At 44.1% G+C, this 21,897-nt stretch overlaps 1 protein-coding gene across 2 annotated transcripts in view; it reads right to left on the bottom strand.

Moving 5' to 3' along the window:
* Window positions 1–21,897, bottom strand: part of CIB4 (calcium and integrin binding family member 4) — a 103,716-nt gene that overhangs the window by 3,686 nt on the left and 78,133 nt on the right. For both annotated transcript variants that reach the window (XM_027555883.1, XM_027555884.1), the window contains one exon: window positions 5,432–5,573. In XM_027555883.1, coding sequence (XP_027411684.1) covers window positions 5,432–5,573 — 142 coding nt within the window. The remainder of the gene's footprint in view (window positions 1–5,431; window positions 5,574–21,897) is intronic.

The following is a 21,897-nucleotide window of genomic DNA, read 5'->3' as shown; positions in this document are numbered from 1 at the left end:
TTGCAATTTACAAAGTACTTTCACAAGATTAGCTCATTTGAATGAGTGAGCTAAGGCAGGCCTTCACCACTATTCCCACGGGAACTGAGGTTGCCTCCCTCGCCGCTCCCAGCCACTAGCATCCCCATGTCAGATGCTGGGAAGATCAGCCTCTGGTGCTATGGCACCTGTCTGACGGTAATTCACAGCTGGTGGGAGCCGTGCTGACCCAAGCAGAAAAGCAGTGCTGGGAAGCTGGTCTCCAACAGGTAGAAAGTCTCCCCAGAGACGCTGAGAGAAGATCGATCAAGTGGAGGCCAGGACAGTCCCTCAGAGCAGAGACTGGAGGCCAGGAGGTATGTCCTGGGTAGGTGTGGCTAGCCGGCTGGACTTGACCGACAGCCATTCGCCCTTTCCTTCTTCCTAACAGAATTGCAGTTCATGTTTATGCCCAGCTTAAAATACACAGCCTTCTAGTCCCCCTTGGAGCTATGTGTGACCATGTAACAGTTCTGGCCTATAAAGTTATAGCCAAAGTTTGCTGGGTGGAGCTTCCAAGAAAGTTTGTTAAAGAAGAGTAGATGTTGTCGGTGTGTTTCAATGTTCCTTTTGTCCTTATCCCCTCTCCCATCTCTTTTTCTCCTTGACTGGGATGACGAGATACCTGTAGGCACAGAATACATTGACTCTGAGGACGGCAGTCCCATTAAAGATGGGAGATTAGGAGGCTTGAAGGAGCCCGGGCCCTTGATTGCCTCCTGGAGCCATTACCTCAGCTCTGGACTGCCTGAATCCAGGATTTCTTTTTTTTCAAACAAGGATGCTCTTACAAGTAACTGAATGCAGTCCTAACTAATATTGTAGGTCAGAGCAGTAGTAACTCTTCAGCACTTTTTTTTTTTTTTTTCCTGCTGCACTTTAGAATCCTGCAGGGCTCTTTCAAAAAGCGTGCCAACCAGGGCATACCCAAGACCATCACATCAAGTCTCTGCACCTGGGGCCCAAGGGTAGGTCTTGAAAACTCCCCGGGTAATTCCAATGTCGTCCATGCTGTAGTCAGGAGATCACAGAGTCAGACACGACTCAGTGACTGAACAACAGCGATTCCAGTATTGGCAGCGATGGAAAATCAGTGGGTTAGAGCCATGCTTCTGAAACTTTCAGGTGCAGAGGAATCATCTGGGAGTCTTGTTCAAAGGTAGATTCTGATTCAGTAAGTGGAGACTGAGGCTTGAGATTCTACATTTCGAGCAAGTTCTCTGGCAGTGATGCTGCTGCTGGTATCTAGGCCACAATTGGTGTAGTGAGGGGTTAGAACATTGAGTTAGGTCTTCAGACTGGCTAAGGATGATTGCTGAGGCCATCACATCATCATCCTCTCTTCTCTTTTCTTTCTCCTTTTCTTTCCCTTCTTTTTAGTCCTCCTCTTCTTCCTTCATTCCTACCACTACCACCTCAATTTATAGAGCAGCCACCACGGGCCAGGCACCAGGCTCAGAGATTCACACGTCCTATCTTCAATCCTGCTGACAGCTCTGTAAGGCAGCAATCTTCTGAGCCCGAAGAGAATTCAGATTTGCCTGAGTCTAGCTGATGAAGCCTTGGAGTTTACGAGTCCCGAGGCATCTATTTGCACCACTGATTTGCATGAAGGCTCTGTGCTTTTTGCTTTTGCACTGGAGCTCAAAAAGGAAGGAAACTGTTCGAGGAGGCCCTGGAGGAGGGTAGAGAGGAGAAGATACAAGGACAGTGTAGGGGCCTGGAGTGTCTGCTTCTCGATGTGACCTGAGGACTCTGCCTGACCTCTCAGGAGGGAGGACCTTCCCCCTATTCGTGAGCTGAAGACGTTTGAGCTCCCATGTCTTGAGGGAACTCATCTAGTTCCCTGAAGGTTTGGTGGTTTTGTTTGTTTAGCTCTAGAAACAATGGGAAGACAGCTGAGACAGATATCTTTTGGAACATCTGCCCAGCCTACCCTACCATCTCTGAGCAGCATTTCAACTCCCAGTGATTGGCCTCAGAAGCTGCTTTTTCTTGGTTGTGGATGACTGGGCAAGCTTGGTCACCTAACCCAAGGGCAGCTGGATCTCTGGTTTCGCGGAGCCGATAAGCATCTCCCGAGAAAATGGAAATGAGAGACAGAGATGCTTGTGGCCCGTCAGTCAGAGTGAAGCCCATAGGTCACGTGAAGGCTGGGGTAGTCATCTTTGGTCCATAGGCACAGAGGCATAAAAATTGGATCTGCAGAAGGAGAAGGTACACAGAGAGAAGCAGAGATAAGAGACTAGGCAGGCAGAGAGAAAAAAGGAGGAAGGAGCTGCCTGGCTTCCTGAGCACTTTCCAGCTGCATTTGAGGCCCTCAGGAAGCCTGCTTCACTTCTGCCATGGATTCCACACTGCTTATGGTGGACAAACTCTAGTGCCTTCCTTCCCTCATGATCTGCTCTTCTTGGTGTTCATGCTTTTGTCTAATCGACACACCCATCTAGTGTGCGTGGGGACTTACATCTAAGCAGCAGGATTTGGCAACAGATGAGATGTCTATAATATAATATGTTATATTGCCAGCAGTCTGGCCCAAGAGACTCCCTAGCTGTCTTGGAAGAAGCAACTGGCCATGTTGGGAGGCCCATGTGACTAGGAGCATAGATCACCCTCTGGAACCTGAGGGCAGTATGCAGGCGGTAGCCAACAAAAGGCCAGGGCTCTAAGTTCTGTTGTTGTTGTTCAGTCGCTCAGTCATGTCCATGAATTCTGCCAACAACTGGAGTGAACTTGTAAGTGGGTTCCTCCCCTCTCAGTCATTCTTCAGGTGAGATTGCAGCCCAGCCAAAACCTTGATTGCAATCTTGTGAAACCCTAAGTTGAGGACCCGACCAAGCTGGGCCCAGACTTGTGAGATTATAAGTATGTTTCATCTAAAGCCATTAAGTTTGTGGTAACTTATTACACAGCAGTGGAAAACTAATATACTGCTGCTCTTCCTCGGTTGCCTTTACACAGGTAACTTCATGTTACTTGCACAGGTAAGACAAGAGCACCTAGTCTGGGTCAGCATTTTCCACCCAGAAGAGCTGGCCCATCCAGAAGAGTACTAACAGGAGACAGAAGAGGCTAGAGACAGCACAGCAAGTGCTCTGTGGTGGAAGGGCCGACGAAAGTATCACAGCTCACGAACTAGAATGCTGTGGATAGCTTGGAAATCCCTGGGGACTCCCAGCAGTACTTGGAGTAAGGAAGGAGGAATAATACTGAATGGACTATTAAGCCAACTGAATTTGGGTCTATGATTTCATTTGTACTTACCCTGCTTAAAGTTCACTGTAAATTTGTGTCTCATATCAAATTCAGAACATTTGAGGCCATTATCTCTTCAGATATCTTTTCTGCCCTGTTTATTCTCTCCTCTCCTGAGATGTCAGTTGGATATTTGTTAGACCTTCCTATTGTCCTACATGTCCTTCAGGATCTGTTTCTTTTTTCTCATCATATTTTTCCTCTCTGTTCTTCAGATTAGATTATATTCTATTGATCAGTCTTCAGGTTTACTGACTCTCTCATCTTCATTCTCCTGCTGCTGCTGCTGCTGCTGCTGCTAAGTCACTTCAGTTGTGTCTGACTCTGTGCGACCCCAATGACGGCAGCCCACCAGGCTCCCCCATCCCTGGGATTCTCTAGGCAATAATACTGGAGTGGGCTTGATTCTCCTGCTAAGCCCAAATGGTAGATTTTTATTTCAGATATTTTATTTTTGAGTTCCGTGTTTTCCATTTGATCCTTATAGTTTCTATTTTTCTACTGAGAATTTCTATCTTTTCATTCATTAGGAGTCCATTTTCTTTTATATCATTGGGCATAATTATAATAACTGTTTGAAGATATTTATCAGCTAATTCCAACATCTGGCTCATATTAGAGTCAGTCCTCATTCTTGGGAATGCATCATTTTTTGTTTAAAAAATAATAAGATACCGAATAATTTTATTGTATCTTAGACATTATAAATGTTTTATGTAGAAACTGTGGATTCTGTTATATTCTTCCAAACAGTGATGAATTTTCTATTCTAGTGGGCAATCCCTCTCACTCAGGGACCTTGTAAAATGCAATGGCAGCTCAATTCTCCATTCAGTTCTTTCATCCTTACCTGAGTTGCTTTGAGTTCACCCTGGTGTCTATGGTTTAGAGGTCAGAATGAGATTTGGCTCCTTCTGGCTTTCTTTCATGGACTCTCCCTTCTTTTCACTTTTGATGGGAAAGGTGTCCCAAACTCTGATTTTTCAAGTCAGAAAGAGATCAGGGTTTCTATTAGTCCTGTATGATGCCACGTACTGAAGCTCACCTTCAGGCTGGAAAAGTACAAAACTAAAAGTTGGGGGAGAGGGGTGGAGAGCCGTTCAGTACCATTTCCTTTTTTCAAGTGTTAAATCTGTGCTTTCCGTGGCTATGCAGTGCCTTGAGGTAGTTGATTTTTACATTTTGTTTAGAGTTTATAGTTGCTTTCTGCAGAAGAGACAGTATGATAGGAGCTTACTCAGCTTGTCTCTGTAGGGAAACTTATGATTTCCTATGCGTTTACTGGATACTAAGCCTGAAGACATATCAAATACAAAAATATCATTAAGCCCCTTTTACATGAGAGATGAGACACTGAGACTTTATAGGTCCCTCTGGCTTAAATCCCCTTCACTCCATTCTATCCAAGTCCGCTTGGCTGAGGCAGGAATAAGATGGCGTCCACCATGTGGGGACTGGGTGGGAGGAGCCGGTAGAGAAGGAAGACAGGCGAGATGACAGACCACACAAGCCTAAATGGACGAGTCCTTTGGCCCAAGGGGTTGGCAAGATGAGCTTGAAGCCTTGCACGTGATCTGTTTGAAGGCTTTGTTTCTTTCCTTTTGATTCCTTTTGGGAATTTCCGGGGCCCCAGATGTGCTAGGGGTTCATGAGGCTGAAGAGCAGAACTTCAGCTCCCAAGTGTCATGGGACCTCAGAGATGATATCTCTCAACTTGCTCATTTTTAAGATGAGGAAACTGAGGCTCTAAAAAGTAAACCGATTTGCCCAAGATTTCTCAGCTATTTAGTGGCTGAGCTAGTTTCAGTGTTTTAAATCTCTTAACTTTTACAGAACAAGCATAACCCCTTCATGCCCATATATAGTCCTCTCTTTCTCTTTCTGGCCTGCCCATGCTGCTATATGGAATATCAGCACCAGTGACTCCATTTGCCTGTCTCTGGTGACATGGAAGGGAAGTCATCAATCCATTAGAGCTGGACTTCTCAACCATTAAAAAAAACAAAGATCTACAGTACTTGAGAAGTATAATACCCCTCATACTCAAGTAATCCCCAACGAACAGCATCAGACCAATGCATTGATGCTGATGGATTCCAGATGTGGTATTTACTCTATGGCCCTTGTCCCACTACTCAATCCCCACAGCACCCACCATAGATGCGGAAGGCGTACTCTATCTTCAGGCTGGGGCAGGCCTGCTCGCTGAACACAGACGCCATGCCCAGCACATCCTCAAAGGAGAACACATTGTTGTGGGAGAACACTCTGCAGATTCGGTCTCTGAAAGGGTTGACCTGTAGGTGGGGAGGAGAAAGAGGCAGGAGGCTTTTCAGTGTCAGGTTCACGCCTCCCAGGACCTCATTAATCTATTAGAAGCACAGTGTCCTGGGTTTGGGAAGAAGGCAAGAGCAACAACCTAAATACTGGAGTAGATGTTAGGTCAATGAGCCAGGATCATGGACATGATGGAGCGTACCCAGGATGAAGGATCACACTTAACATCACTCTCCCCACTGTTGCCTTCTCCTGCAGGTACTTCCCAAAGCCTCATTTTTTGGTTGTTATTCTTTTTTTATGTTTATTAATTTATATGTAAAATTTGGAAAACACCCCCCATAATATTAAAAATGGGATAAATGTTGTTCCTGATTCACTCTCCATGTTTAACTACTATTAACATATTGATGTAGAAGTTGGACGGACCCAGGTTTCAGATCTGGCTTCACCGTTTACTAGTGATCATTTTACATAATCTCCAGAGCCTAAGATTTCTTATCCACAAGATGGGGTGGGATAATACTATACCTACTTGATAGGTCTGTTGTGAGGATTAAACAGGATAGATTTAAAGTTGTATGTGTGTGTGTGCTCAATTGCTTCAGTCATGGCCAGCTCTTTGCAGCTTTATGGACTGTAGCCTTCCAGGCTCTTCTGTCCATGGGATTCTTCAGGCAAGAATACTGGAGTGGGTTGCCAGGCCCTCCTCCAGGATATCTTCCTGACCCACGGATTGAACTCATATCTCTTACATTCCTGCATTGGCATTAGGTTCTCTACCACTACCCCCACCTGGAAAACTCTAAAGTTGCACAATAAATAACACTTAACAGATGGTAGCTCTAAGTTGGTATACAACTACTACAAGATATTATTACAAGTTGGTATACAACCGCTACAAGATATTATAATTTGTACAGCAGTTTTCATTTTTAAACCAATTAATTCTCAATTTTGAGTCCCAAACAAGGAAGCGTCATGTGATTTTAGAAACCCTGATTTCTCTAAAGTGGGCCTGGCCAGAGTCATTCATGAGAGGGCTCTTCTGAGCCAGCACCACAAGGTTCTAAGCCATTTCTCCACCAGCTCAGTGGCAGCTCATGAAGGCCACCTTGCTGTTCTCTCTCCAGCCCCCAGGAATGGGCAGGTGGGATGGGCTTTGGGAAGGGGCAGATTTAAGGAGAGTTAAAGGCACAGAACAATCTTGGGAATATTTAAAAGTAACATATTCATCTTTGGCACTCTCCTCCTCCTGCTCTCTGTGTCTCTTATCCATCCCCACCTCGTGGGACTCCTTGGCCCACAATTGCTCAGAAATCCAGCCTCTGTCTACTCTAATCTCACCCTATTACTGGTAGGCCTTATCAGATCCCAGCTGTGCTTCTGGTGTCCCAAACTGACCCCTGATCACTCCCTTCTCATCAACCAAAATTCCATTTCCTTAGATGCATCTCAGCTAAGAAAGCTATTTGATTCTGTGAATTCACACAGCAGTTTCTCCATCTTCCAAAGTTTTGATTAGTGGAAACAAACCTTTAGTTGATTTTCTAGTCCCCTTTGACTGACAAGGTATCTCTTCAAGGCTCTAGGCTTCTTGCAAAAGGAGTAGTTCCACAGAACACACACCCTATCGGCTCCCTCGCTGGACCCCAGCCCCAGCCTCTCTGGGCCCATGACCTTGCCTATCACTCCTCAGAGCTGCCCTAGCTTCAGCCAGCGCTTTGCTCTCTGGTTTTAATGTCTCCACTTTGGAGACATTCATCATGAACATTTTTGTTTCATTTCTTTTGAACTCAGCTACAATATGAAAGTCTATGGTTTAATTCTATTTGGTGTATGCACTTGAGATGGAAGAGAGGACATTCTGAGTCATTTCCCATGACTGTGTAGATCTCTAGCCTTAATGAGCATACTGGTTATCTGAGGTCCTTCTTGAACACATGAATTGTAACTCCTGCCCTCAGAGATCCTGTTTTAGAAGATCTGAGGCACAGCCCAGCATAATGGATTGAATTGCATCTCCTCCAAATTTTATATGACCCCGAATAGCTCAGAATGTGACCTCATTTGGAAATATGGCCATTGCAGACGTGGTTAGTTAAGGGCATATTAGGTCTAGGGTGGGCCCCAGACCTAACATGAGTGGTGTTTTTATAAAATGGGAAATCTGGACACAGAGACACTTAGTCAGGGAGAACATCACATAAAGATGAAGGCCGAGATCTGGGTGACACAGGCACAAGCCAAAGAATGCCAAATATTGCCAGAAAACTTCTGCAAGCTAAGAGAGAGGGTTGGAAAAGATTCTTCCTCCCAGCTCTCAAAAGCAACCAAGCTTGCAGACACCTTGATCCTCAGCCTTCCAGCCTCCAGAAAGTGAGACAACACATTTCTGTCTAATCTACATAGCTGTGATACTTTGTGATGGCAGCCTTAGTAAACCAATACATTGAGAAATCTGCATTGTAAATAAGATTTTCAATTGACAGAATTAATCTCATATATATATACATAAATTTGTTTCAGGAGTGGCCAGAGTCCAGGTGAATCTGGACTGTGCTGCTAGGTCTTCCAAACTAGCTCCTGTTTCCTCTGTCCATTCACTTCCATGCTCCCTAGAAAGCTTGGTTTGCCTGCCTCAAATGGATCCTGATAAGAGCTATCTAGTGTGATGTATTCCAGGTCACATGCACGTAGCTAAGTGGCTTTACAGATTACTTTGCCAAATTGTAACTAAATTAACTCTCACAAATGGATAGGTGGCTTAACAAGATTCCTGCAAGGAAACCACAATTGAAGATAATGCTTACGATGCAAATGCAAGTGAACAAGAAAATGTCAGGGCAGATTCCTCTCATACTTAAAATGAGAGTTCTTCTCTATGAGGTAGAAACAATGAGAATACAATCAGATGTAATGGGAAGTCCCATCTCCTGTTCTGTTCACCTGCACTCAGATCAATAAGCTCACTGCCTAAGCATCTATCCAACCATGGAATGAGATACCAACCCTTCCCTGGGTTGCCCCTACTACTTGGCCTTACTGGGAGTGATGGGGATTGTTGTTGTTCAGTCACTCAGTTGTGTCCGACTCTTTGAGACCCCGTGAGCTACAGTACGCCAGGCTTCCCTGTCCTTCACCATCTCCTGGAGCTTGCTCAGACACAAGTCCATTGAGTCAGTGATGCCATCCAACCATCTCTGGTGTCCTCTTCTCCTGCCCCCAATCTTTCCCAGCATCAGGATCTTTTCTAATGAGTCAGCCCTTCACATGAGGTGGCCAAAGTATTGGAGCTTCAGCTTCAGCATCAGTCTTTCCAATGAATATTCAGGGTTGATTTCCTTTAGGATGGACTGGTTGGATCTCTTTGCAGTCCAAGGGACTCTCAAGAGTCTTCTCTAACACCACAGTTCAAAAGCATGAGTTCTTCGACACTCAGCCTTCTTTATGGTCCAAATCTCACACCCATATGTGACTTCTGGGAAAAGCATAGCTTTGACTAGATGGACCTTTGTTGACAAAGTGATGTTTTAGCTTTTCAATATGCTGTCTAGGTTTGTCATAGCTTTTCTTCCAAGGAACAAGCGTCTTCTAATTTCATAGTTGCAATCACCATCTGCAGTGATTTTGGAATCCAAGAAAATAAAGTCTGTTACTGTTTCCACTGTTTCCCCATCTATTTGCCATGAAGTGATGGGACTGGATGCCATGATCTTAATTTTTTGAATGTTGAGTTTTAAGCCAGCTTTTTCACCCTCCTCTTTCACCTTCATCAAGAGGCTCTTTAGTTTCTCTTTGCTTTCTGCTATAAGGGTGATGTCATCTGCATATCTGACATTATTGATATTTCTCCCGGCAATCCTGATTTCACATGTGCTTCATCCAGCCCAGCATTTCACGTTATGTGCTCTGCATATAAGTTAAATAAACAGGGTGACCAGTGAACCAGTTCATTGTTCCATGTCTGGTTCTGTTGCTTCTTGACCTGCTTACAGGTTTCTCAGGAGGCAAGTAAGGTGGTCTGGTATTCCCATCTCTTTAAGAATTTTCCACAGCTTGTTGTGATCCACAAAAAGGCTTTAGCATAGTCAATGGAGCAGAAGTAGATGTTTTTTCTGGAATTACTGGGCGTGATGGGGGAGGAAGAATAATTGCCAGGAAGTCAATTCATTCCCCCTTAGACCCGTATCACATGACTATTATCCACCTACACACACACCCGCACCCCCGACATACACACGCCTTGTCTCATAGAGATTGGGAAGCCGGCTGTTGGTGTGGTACCTGCTGGTAGCAAGAATAGAACGTGAACACAATATGATGACCACAGGTTCTATTGGATGATGCAGAGAAAATTTTGCTGAAGGTGCACAGAAATATGCATTAGAACAAATTTCACAAAATGTATTAAATAGTTGAAGAAAATGCAGCTGTTTCTATCATGGTGTTCCTAGATTCTGTTTCAATAATGAAACACATGAGGAACCACATTTCTGTGAGCCACTAAAGGGAAGAGGCAATGTGTACTGAACAGTACATTACTTCCTTAATAAAGACATCATTTATGAGAAAATTTGTCTGAGTGTAATCACTGATAGAGTGGCTGTTTCCTGATGAAAATGGATTCTGGGTAGGGGTGCAAGGATGTTGATACATGTGAAACTACTCCCCGCAGAATTTCCTTCAGGCTACTGTAGTCAAGAGCTCAAATCCAGATATATACAAGTGCTGTGGGATGCATTGGTGTGATCAGTTTTTTTTAATACAGTAAAACTTATAAAATGATTTATAATCAGAAGGAAAATGACTATGAAAATCTTCTGAACCACCCAGAGGCTTGTTGGTTATCTTCTGGCAGTGCACTTAAAATAGTCATCAGAGTTAAAGAGGATGTATTCTTGTACAAAAAGACAAGAGTTCGAAATTTGGTGAGCCTTTTCTGAGGACAAGTGGCTGTTGGCAGTTTGCTACCTCAGAGATATCCACCAAAATATGAACTCAAATTCTTCTCACTCTTCAAGGTAAAGGATGACTTATTATAATATTGAGTGAGAAAGTGTTTGATTTTCCAAACAAACTCATGCTTTGAAGAGAATGCCTGAGATTTTTGAAAATGAGATTTTTGTTGTTGACAATCTGTGATCTCCTGTGATCACCTATAAAGATGCTTCTATCTGCATATCTGAAAATATTAGAAACATATTTTTCTAATCTGTTTGAAAGTGGTCCAGGTGAAGAGTGGATATTCAGTCCATTTGTTAAAAATCTAACAAGTGGATATACAATATGCAAGGCTTGCCAATTAGCTTGTAAGAGCCGCTGACTCACGTAACGGAAGATGGGCATCAACCAGCCTAATTTCAATCAAAAGTCTTTAATTGATGGTTGGGGTTGAAAGTGAGTACCATAATTTAATGTAGCTAGTGATACATCCTTTTCTTTGGATCAACTACTTTAGCCATTAAAAACAAACCCAGCTAGACCAGACTCCTAAACGGCTCTCTGTCTCAAAGTGTTAAAGCAAGATTCCAAAGAGAAATGAAACATATTCAATTGCTTCTCCGACACTGTTATTAATTATAAGCAAACAATAAAATTGTGAAAGGAGGAAATTTTGTTATGTAAAGTAAAGGAGAATTTATTTAAAAAATTTTTATGTAGGGAATTCCCTGGTGGTCCAGAGCTTAAGATTCTACGTCCAGTGCCCAGGGTTTGGGTTCAGTCTCTGGTCAGAACACCCACAAGCAGTGTGGTACAGACAAAAGAATATATATATATCACATATTTAACTTTTAATTTTGCACGTTTATTTCATAACATTTAGTACTGTAGTAAAGGCATAAAGTTTATAAGTGAATAAATGCCTATTATGGCTATGTACTCCATTTTATTTTATTGCTGAGGGTGCATGATCAAAAATGTCTGGAGATCTCTGATCTAGATTAACCCGCTCATAATCACAAATGTGGAAATGAGGCCCTGAAGGGGAAGCGGGGAATGGGGAGAGCAACTTTCCCAAGGTCATTCAGCCAACGAGCCCAGCCTAGGATCTTCTGAGTCTGCCTGGTACTGTTCCTGCCACGCTGGCCTGTGCCACATAACTATCAAACAGAATGGTGGTGATGAGGCCAAGCATGACCTGAAAAATTTTTTTTTTTTTACAAGAAGTGCAAAAATGGAGATGAGATTGGAGTCAAAAAAGTGGCCCCCAGTCTCTGAGAGCTCTAACGCAATAGGAGCAAACGCTACAGAAAAGAGAACCCCTGGGGGTTGGAAGGAGGCAGCAATGGGCCATCAGGCTGGGGAATGGTGGAAGAAACAGAGCAAGGAGCAGAGCAGGTGCTAGTCTCAGGGCTAGACCTAGGTCACCAGAGCTGTGTCTGGGCCCTGGAAGCCAGGCACTGGTATAGCTCTAAACTGGTATAGTTCTCTGTGAGGTCCAGGGCCACCTTCCAGGACAGTGTCCCAAGCCTGTCTATGGTCCAGAAGGGCAGCTTCCCTCCCCCCAGGTTCCCTTCCACATCACTCTCCAAAGTTCCCACGACACAGACTGCCCATGACAAGGTGTGCTTGGCACACATGCAGCTCCCTGCAGAGGGTTGCTGATGGTGCTGCAGGGAGAGTTCTAAAGGCCCAGGGGAAGCTGCCTCCATGCCTCTGTCATCTCTCCACCCTGAGCCAAGAGCCAACTCAGCCAGAGTCCTCAGGTCTGGCCCAGCCCAGCCAGCAGCAGACAGAACAGCTGGAAAAACACAGGAGAGGGAGCATGGCTCATTAATGAGCTCAGTTCCAGTTTACTGTATTCTAGATTTTTGTTGCTCTTACTTTAACAATCTGAAATCTGAACTAATAAAATTTGGGACCCATCCAGAGAGTTATTGTCTGCATAAAATTTCACACTCATTTAGCAGTCTTCAATCCTCCAAGGGAAGAAGATGACAATTGACAAAGTAATGCTTCCATTTCAAGAATAACATATGCCCTAGTGTGAAGGTGTTCTGAACAAGGGAATATAAACATGTCAATGTAGAAATTTATACAGGTAACGGTAGTACAGTCTCTATCCAGGCATGACAAAACTAAAGAAGGTGAAAATAAACTCCAAACACTGAGGATTTTTTTGGAAACAGAAACTACAGTTTGTAAATAAAAAGATTTCAGTCCCTGCCAAAAAACTAAGTTTTTTTTTTTTTTTTTTTAATAAAAGCTCTTCACAAAGCTATTGAACAAGAGATTTGATTTGAAGATGAAAGTCAGAGGGGAAATATTTGGACTTAGCTTAAAAATATCTCCTCACCATTCCTCCAGCTAGCACATAGTCAAGAAGAGCTTTTTGCAGTTGCTGGAAAAAATTCACACAAAAATACACTAGTGACTCAATATTGACATCATTGACACAGTTTGATTCTTAAGATCTCATTTAAAAAAAAAAAAAAAGATCAAACAGCATTATTTCATTTGATATTTTCATTACTAGTTAATCTTTCTTAATTTTTACTGTGGTTTTTTTTAAATAATGCTTTATTTTTTGCTCATTTGTCTGCTGCCAACTCTTTTAAAAATGATAAATCATATCATTTTCAAGTGATATGTTCATCTGAAATGTTCCTATGTTCGTAAATCAAATGTTCATATTTTTAAAATTTTAAACAGATGTAAAGCATCTGGCAAGGAAAAGCATGGATGGAGGTATCTGTACAAGAAGCCAGCCCCTCCTAGACCTTGAGTGGAGCCCTTAGGTTACTGGAGCAGACTCTCACTGAGAGAAGCACTGCCTGAAAGATGACTCATCATTGTGCAAGACTAGGTGAGCAGACCCTGTGTCCTGGGAGAGGTGTGTAACAAAATCTTTTGTATTTTAGAGGCTTTAAAAACTTCTCTTGGATGTACCATGTTTTTTGCTTGGAAGGCTCAATATTATTAAGATGTTGATTCTCCTCAAATTTCCTGCAGAATTAATAAGGTTCTAAAGTCTTCCAGTTGATGTGTTTGTAGAAATTGACAAGCTGATTCTAAACTTTATATGGAAATACAAAGGGTCAAGAACAGCCAAGACAATCCTAAGGCAGAGAAACAAGGCTGAAGTACTTACACTGCTAGACATCAGGACCTTGCTAAGACTTTTGTAATCAGTTTAGGGTGGTACTGATGCAAGGACAGACAAATCAATGGCCCGATAGAAATTCCAGAAACAGACCCATACATATATGGGTGCCTCATGTATAACAAAGATCACGTTGCAATGGAGTAGGGGAAAGAAGAGGTTTTTCAATAAGAGATGTTGGGTTTAGTGGATATCCATACACAGAAGGAAGGAATCTTGACTCCTACCTCACACTGTACACAAAAATCAATTCCAAGATTGATCATAGATCCAATGTGGAAAACCAATAATTAAAAAAAGCGTAGCACAACACCTTCATAACTGTGAGGCAAAGATTCTTTAATAATACACACAAAGCTCTGATTATGAGAGAAAATCTTCATAAATTGGAATATATTAAAATTGAGAATGTGTGTAGTTCAAAAGACATCATTACAAGAGTGAAAAGGCAAGCCACAGCAATCAATATATACTTCAACAGGTGAATGGATAAACAGGCACTGGCATATCCATACAACGTAATACTTCTCAGCAGTAAGTAGATTCGTGCAACAATATGGACAATTCTTAAATGTATTTTGCTAAGTAAAAGGAGTCAGGTGTAATAATATATAATGTATGAGCCCATTTGTAAGACATACTGGAAAATGCAAAAGTATGATATAAGGATGGAAAACTGCTGGGTGGTTGCCAACATTTGGGGGAAGGGGACGGAGTTAACAACAAAGAAGCCTCACACGGAAATGCTTAGGGCGGTGAAACTGTTCCGTATGGTGCAGCTGTCATGTCAGCTTCACACCTTAGTACATTTGTTTAAACCCATGGAACTGTATACCACAATGAGTGAAGTTTACTGGCTACAAATTAAAAAATTTTAAACTGCAGGATGTTAGTGAACTCAGGATGAAATGTAGGTCATGACAAATAAAAGTAACTATGTACAAATAAGTGACAAAATCCCACTGAAAGAATTTGGGAAAGAGGAACTGACCAAGCAACTTTGGAAAATAATGTTTCAATCAGGTACTGAAAGTCTAAAGACAAAACCCCCATAAACCAACATTGTACTCTAGATGGTAAATTTGTTTCTCACAGGGGTTCAGTCCAGTTCAGTTCAGTTGCTCAGTCATGTCCAACTTTGCGACCCCATGAACTGCAGCACGCCAGGCCTCCCTGTCCATCACCAACTCCCGGAGTCCACCCAAACCCATGTCCATCGAGTCGGTGATGCCATCCAGCCATCACATCCTCTGTCATCCTCTTCTCCTCTTGCCCTCAATCTTTCCCAGAATCAGGGTCTTTTCAAATGAGTCAGCTCTTTGCATCAGCTGGCCAAAGTACTGGAGCTTCAGCTTCAACATCAGTCCTTCCAATGAACACCTAGGACTGATCTCCTTTAGGATGGACTGGTTGGATCTCCTTGCAGTCCAAGGGACTCTCAAGAGTCTTCTCCAACACCACAGTTCAAAAGCATCCATTCTTCGGCACACAGCTTTCTTTATGGTCCAACTCTCACATCCATACATGACTACTGGAAAAACCATAGCCTTGACTAGATGGACCTTTGTTGGCAAAGTAATGTCTCTGCTTTTTAATATGCTGCCTAGGTTGGTCATAACTTTCCTTCCAAGGAGCAAGTGTCTTTTAATCTAGTGGCTGCAGTCATCATCTGCAGTGATTTTGGAGCCCCCAAAAATAAAGTCTGACACTGTTTCCCCATCTATTTGCCATGAAGTTATGGGACTGGATGCCATGATCTTAGTTTTCTGAATGTTGAGCTTTAAGACAACTTTTTCACTCTCCTCTTTCACTTTCATCAAGAGGCTCTTTGGTTCTTCTTCACTCTCTGCCATAAGGGTGGTGTCATCTGCATATCTGAGGTTATTGATATTTCTCCCGGCAATCTTGATTCCAGCTTGTGCTTCATCCAGCCCAGCGTTTCTCCTGATGTACTCTGCATATAAGTTAAATAAGCAGGGTGACAGGATACAGCCTTGACGTACTCCTTTCCCAATTTGGAACCAGTCTGTTGTTCCATGTCCAGTTCTAACTGTTGCTTCCTAACCTGCATACAGATTTCTCAAGAGGCAGGTCAGGTGGTCTGGTATACAACAACATTAAGCATCTAACAATGTAAAACTAACAATGTTCATACTCCAATAAAAAAATCACCAGTCATGAAAAAAAGTAGAAAAATAAGATCTACAACCTGTAGAAAAATCAATTAATACAAACAGACCCAGAAATGACACCAATGATAGAATAAGCAGGTGCAAACAAGAATTATAAATATGCTATCATGGATGGAGGAGCTTGGTAGGCTGCAGTCCATGGGGTCGAGAAGAGTCGGACACGACTGAGTGACTTCACTTTCAGTTTTCACTTTCATGCATTGGAGGAGGAAATGGCAACCCACTCCAGTGTTCTTGCCTAGAGAATCCCAGGGACGGGGGAGCCTGGTGGGCTGCCGTTTATGGGGTCACACAGTGTCAGACACGACTGAAGCAACTTAGCAGAAGCAGCAGCAGCAACATATATATTCCAGAAGGTAGAGGAAAGCATGATGAGGAAAAATGATAAATCCATAGATTCAAGAAGGTCCACAGAATCCAAGCAGAAGAAACTTGAAGAAAAACAGCACAACACAGCAGAATCAAACTGCTAAAAACCAGCAATAAAGAGAAATGTATTTGAGGAGGGAGGTGTTATGGGGGGACACATACACATAAAGAAACAAAGACAAAAACGACTCTGGATTTGTCATCAGAAACTAAGCAAGCCAAAAGACATGGAATATTACTCTCAGAGAGAAAGGAAAAAGACTCTAATCCAATTTTTCTATACCCAGCAAAAATATCTTTCAAACTTAAAGCAAATGACTTTCTTCTTCTGCCAAACAAAAGCTGAAAGAATTCATAGGAGCAGATCAGAGCCACAAAAAATATTTTTTAAAAAAACTTCTTTGAGGAGAAGAAAAATACCAGAAGGAAAACTTGGATCTACACAAAAGAATGAAAAGCACTGGAAGTGATAAATATCTGAAAAAACATAAAATATCTTTTTTTCCCCTCATTTTAAGCCCTTTCCAAAGAGACAAATCCACATGTGTAGCTGGAATTTTCAACATCTCTCTGTCAGTAATTGACAGAACAATCCACAAAAAAATCATTAAGGATATAAAAGACTTGAAAAGATTATAAACCAACTTGACTTACTTGACATAGAGCACTTCTATCAAAGTGGTATACACACTTTTTCAAATGCACTTGGAACATTTGGATAGACCAAGATAGACCATATTCTGAGTTTTAAAGGAAGTCTCAATAAAGTTAAGAGGATTTAAATCACACAAAATATGTTCTGACCCAACAAAATTAAATTAGAAATCAATAAACATAAATATATCTTGGAAATACCAAAGAGATCACAAGGGAAATTAGAAAATAATTTGAACTAAATAAAAATGAAAGCACAACACTGTGTATTTGTGGTATACAGTGAAAGCAGTGTGTACAGAAAAATGAACAACATTAAGTACTTCTATTTAAAAAGAAAGGACTTATATGTGTATTTAAATGGAAAAAAAAAAAGTCCCTCACCCTTTGGTGGGAGTTGGTCATTACAAGAAGAGTGGATCAGGAATTCCAGGTCTAACAACTAGTGGATGATGGAGCCTATTCTAACCCTGTGCTACCTGGGGAGCACCTGTGCTGCCCCTTAAGAAATGGATGAGCTTGTCACCAGAAACAGTGGCTTGGATGGAGCTTCTCGGCCCATCTGCCCAGGAGGAATTCCTAGTTCTGGGTCTGAACAGTCACCCCCCAGCACCAGAGTAACTCTACCAGAAGGTGGCAGTGTTGAGTCGAGTCATTCAGTCAGTTTTCAATCCCAACAAGAATGAGCACCTACTGGGTACAAGTGGTTAGGTAAGGCTGTGACTATGTTGCAGGCAGGTGGTATGATACATATTATGTTTTGCAAAGAGTGAAAACTAAAGCCTAGAGAAGGAGGACTCAAACTCCTAAGTCAATGCTTTGTCTACAGTTCTACTCTTGATTTCACTGGGTATGCATTTTTCCCCCCAAAAAAGTTCTCAAAAATCACATTCCTGCACACACAGAGCAGGCAGGGCTTGAGGTATTATCCTGAGTCCCATGCCCCTGGAAGTTGGTGTTTGCTCAGAGAACAAACCAGCCAAACTGAAGGATGCGGCTTGCTCAGCTAGAGATGAGACACAGGCTCATAGCCTGAACTTCAAGCCATCAGAGCAATGGATATGTGAGTTACCATGGTAACAGGCCCTGAACTGGGTCCTGGGGCCCCCAAGTGAGTCATCACTTCTGCCTTCTACGAAACTCAGTCTAGGCACTTACAGAAGTCCCTGCAGAGTCTACGGCCATACTACCCTGAACGTGCCAGATCTCTTCAGAAGCCTCTGCAGACACAGGCAGGTAGGTGCATGCTCAGTTGCATGTCCAACTCTTTGTGACCGCATGGACTGTAGCCCACCAGGCTCCTCTGTCCCTGGGGATTCTCCAGGCAAGAATACTAGAGTGGGTTGCCAATTACTTCTCCAGGGGATCTTCCCAATCCAGGGATTGAACCCGTGTCTCTTCTGTCTCCTGCATTGGCAGGTGGATTCTTTACCGCTAGCACCACAGTGGTTTTTCTCAGGCAGGATAAAAGAAGATCTGAATCAAGTACAAGCTGAGTGAAAGGACAAGCGAGAGGACAAGCGAACAGTGCTGGGAGACAGACCAACCAAGGGCTGAGAAGGAGAAACCAGCCAGGAGACAGAGCCAGAGCACACAGTGTGGGTGGGGGTGAGCTGGGGAAACAGGGCCACTCCTTCCTTTTCCACCGGCTCCCCAGTTGTCTCCTCCCCTTCCAGGTTCTCCTGAGGAGGAGAGGGCAACAGTGGGGCTTAACCTGGACCCTGAACCCTCGAGGCCCAGAGTGGCCTGTGTAACATCAGCAAGTGGCGAGAAGCCTTGCATTTTCATTTCAGGGAAGTTGGGGGCAGGGCGTGTGGACCTGAGAAATTCGCTTAGGTGAATGCACCCCCTCTGTTGGCCAAGCCCTGGAGGCGTCCTTCCCACGAGTTGTTTATAAGAAAGGGACACGGTCTCTGTGTTTCAGATGTTCAGCCTTCCTGAAGTTTAAAAACAGAGAGGCCCGTGAGGGAGCTGTCTCCTGGTGACAGATGGGTTGGCAGCGACAGGCTGAGGATGCGTCCCGCCGGCAGCGGGAGGCACATCGCTAATGGAACAAATCAGGGAGAAAGGCAGTAAAAATGTTAAATATTATTAAACATCCATGTGACCACGTGGCCCAGACCTGGCTCAGACCCCACCAGTCTCTGCCCTGATTCTAGGCCCGTGGGTACCTGCCACTGCCCCGAAAATCCTCCTCGAAGTGCCACCTGCTAACATCAGGATGCTCAGGGGACTACAGGCCTGGGTGTTGAGGTGGCCCAGGGGCCTGGCATTGTGTTGCATGAGTCTTGAGGTGGGAAGTGGAAGGAGCAGAGGCTCTGGGGTCAGACTGACTACAGAGTTGCAACTTTTTATTTGACATCTACAAGATTCCTTGTAGCTTTTGAGGTTTATACGATCTCAATTTTTCAATAGTGTGACTTGCCCATATTACAGAGAAGGTTCTACGCACATTTGGATGTTAGCATTTTAATAACTTGAGAGCAGCTCTGCAGTGTCTTACAGCACATTAAACAATATTCAAGTTCCTGGGTAACAAGAATAACAAGACAAGCTGTGTAAACTTGAGCAGATTGTTGAAACTCCCCCCCACCCCTTTCCCCCATCTGTAAAATGGGCAGAATCATAACTTTGCTTATGGGGTTTTATGGAGATCAAATGAGATCATATTTGCAAAACACCAAGTACTGGCAGGTCCCCCAATAAACTTTAACTACTATTAGTAATCTCTCCACCCAACTTCATTGTACTCCTCCATGTGCATCACCAATACCCCCAGGGACTGGCAGGGCTGTCGATTTAAAGCTCCCAAGTAAAGTTGCTACTTGGGCCAACATGTTGCCAGTAGCTGACCCTGCCTGCCAATGGGCACAGAAATGTTGGTCTGGGCCCCCATGGGTGTCTGCAGGGACACCTGTCAACTGCAGCCAGAGGCATCACTGCCGTGTGAAATCTTCAGGGAACTCAAAGGAGAGAGGATCTCTGAGAAGGAAGGCAAGAACAGGGCTAACATGTGGAGTGCCAACCTCGGCATAACCTCATTTTGTGGTTGACAATAGCAAAACCCAGAGAAGGCAACACACCAGCTGTGCTCTGAGTCCCACAGGGAGCTTTAATCAAAATTTACCTGCCTGAACCCACCAGCCGCTTTGAGTCAGTTACCTCTAGGGGCAGGGCCCAAGAATCTATGACTTAGTAAGCTGCCCAGGTGCTACACTAAGTGACCTGGTCAAAGTCACAGTGCTAAGAAATGGCAGAGACATGACATCAGGCACTGTCCACCCCCCTCCCCTGCCCTGGACTGTCCCTTCTGGGACACAGCCTCCCATCAGCAAAGACTGGGGTGGGGTGTACAGCGCAGACAACCTGTAGTCTCACCCCAGGGCAAACACCCAGCCCCAAAACATGCGTCTTGCAGAGAAACCTCACAAAGCTTCCTTCTCCTTAGAACTTCTCTCCATCACCCTCCCCTCCACAGGCTGTGGCCCAGCTCCACTGAGACTGGCAAGTTATATCACCGGGGCCCACGTGGGGCTGCCTCTCTGGCTCTCTCATCGCTCACAGGCAATTCCACCTGTGACAAACTGTCTCTCCTATGAGCATGTCCTTTAACTGTTCCCGTCTAACTTTTCTCTTTCAATTTCTGCCAGATTTATTTAGGGAATGTTTCCATTTACTGCCTTTACCATTCTAATGGAAGCCACTTCTCCCAGAGCACCAAGTGAAGTGCTATTGTTGAATAAATGACTCCCCGGTTCAGTCCCCCAGCTTTACTATTTTGTGGAATTACTAGAACAACAAGGGAAAAATGGCTCTTGACACTCAAGAGCAGCTGGCATCTGGGGAAGTGGGTCCTGCAGGTAGGAAGACCCCACCCCCCAGCCCCGGGTCCTGGAAGCCTGGAGGGAGAGAGCAGCTTTCTGCCCAATAGAGGAGGGATTGGTGTGGGGTAGGGGGAGCTGGGGATCCTCAGGAGACAGAGAGTGAGGAGGGACGGATGGGAGGAGAGAGAGGAGGTGGGGAGTGCAAATGCTCTAAGATGGGACCCTCCCCAGGACCTCTCCTCCCCAACCTTCAGTGGTGAGACTGAAATTTGTATAGCGCTTGGCCTGAGTGGTTTTGTGGAAACCAGTGAAGAGGTTGGAGGCTTTGTCTGGGTAAATTTGAAGTGAAGCAGGTGAGCAGGAGATGGAGGCAGAAGGGACATAAGCAAGACATGAGTCCCTCTTCCCTGTACCCTCTGCTCCATCCCCCAGAAAAAGAACAGAGGACTGGAGGAAGCTCTGTACTATTACAGGGCATAGACTCCTTGGAAGAAGGGTAGATCCCAACTATTTCAACTCAATTTTAGGGGGCAGGGAGACCCCCAGATGCATGAGGACTCAGAGAGTATTGCAGTGGGATTGTGTTCTCAATTTCAACGCTGTTGTACCGTGAGCAGTGTCCACTTGTGGCTCAGGCTGGGAACCTACTAACAGTTTATATGGTTTTTCTGTGGAAAAAGTAAACAAAGTTCCAAATAGCCAATGTAAAAACACGCTAAAACACAATCTGCACCTGTACTTTAAAGGCAGTTTACGCAAAGCAGGAAACAGTGACGGAGGCAATGAGGTCAGCCAAGGCAGACCAGGCAGCGGACAGTTTAGGGAAGAGCCCAGAACAGAAGCCACTCTGCTTCTCACGGGAGCGGAGCTGCAGGCTGCCCTGTCCCCCACCCTCCTGGTGCTGGCCCATAGTTTATAAGCTGCCTTCCTGTCTGTAAGCAGGAGGGCTTCTCAGATGGTGTTGGGGCTGCTTTGCAGCTGTTTGGGGACACTCACCCTGGGTGCCCTGGGAACATGTTCCCCTGTGAACTCTGTAAGATGTGTATCTTTGCGTTGGGATGACAATTTCTCTTTTATTAATACTTCTAAGCCACAACAGTTGATCTATTTCACCCCTCACTTGGAAACAACTGATAGAAACTGAAATGGGCTCACAGCACAGTCCCTGTGTCACTCACAGCTGCTACTCTCTCTCTGC

The sequence above is a fragment of the Bos indicus x Bos taurus genome, chromosome 11 (genome assembly GCF_003369695.1).
Source record: "Bos indicus x Bos taurus breed Angus x Brahman F1 hybrid chromosome 11, Bos_hybrid_MaternalHap_v2.0, whole genome shotgun sequence".
NCBI classification, from domain to species: domain Eukaryota; kingdom Metazoa; phylum Chordata; class Mammalia; order Artiodactyla; family Bovidae; genus Bos; species Bos indicus x Bos taurus.
Note: the sequence above shows the minus strand (reverse complement) of the source record. Positions and strands in the feature narration are given on the sequence as shown.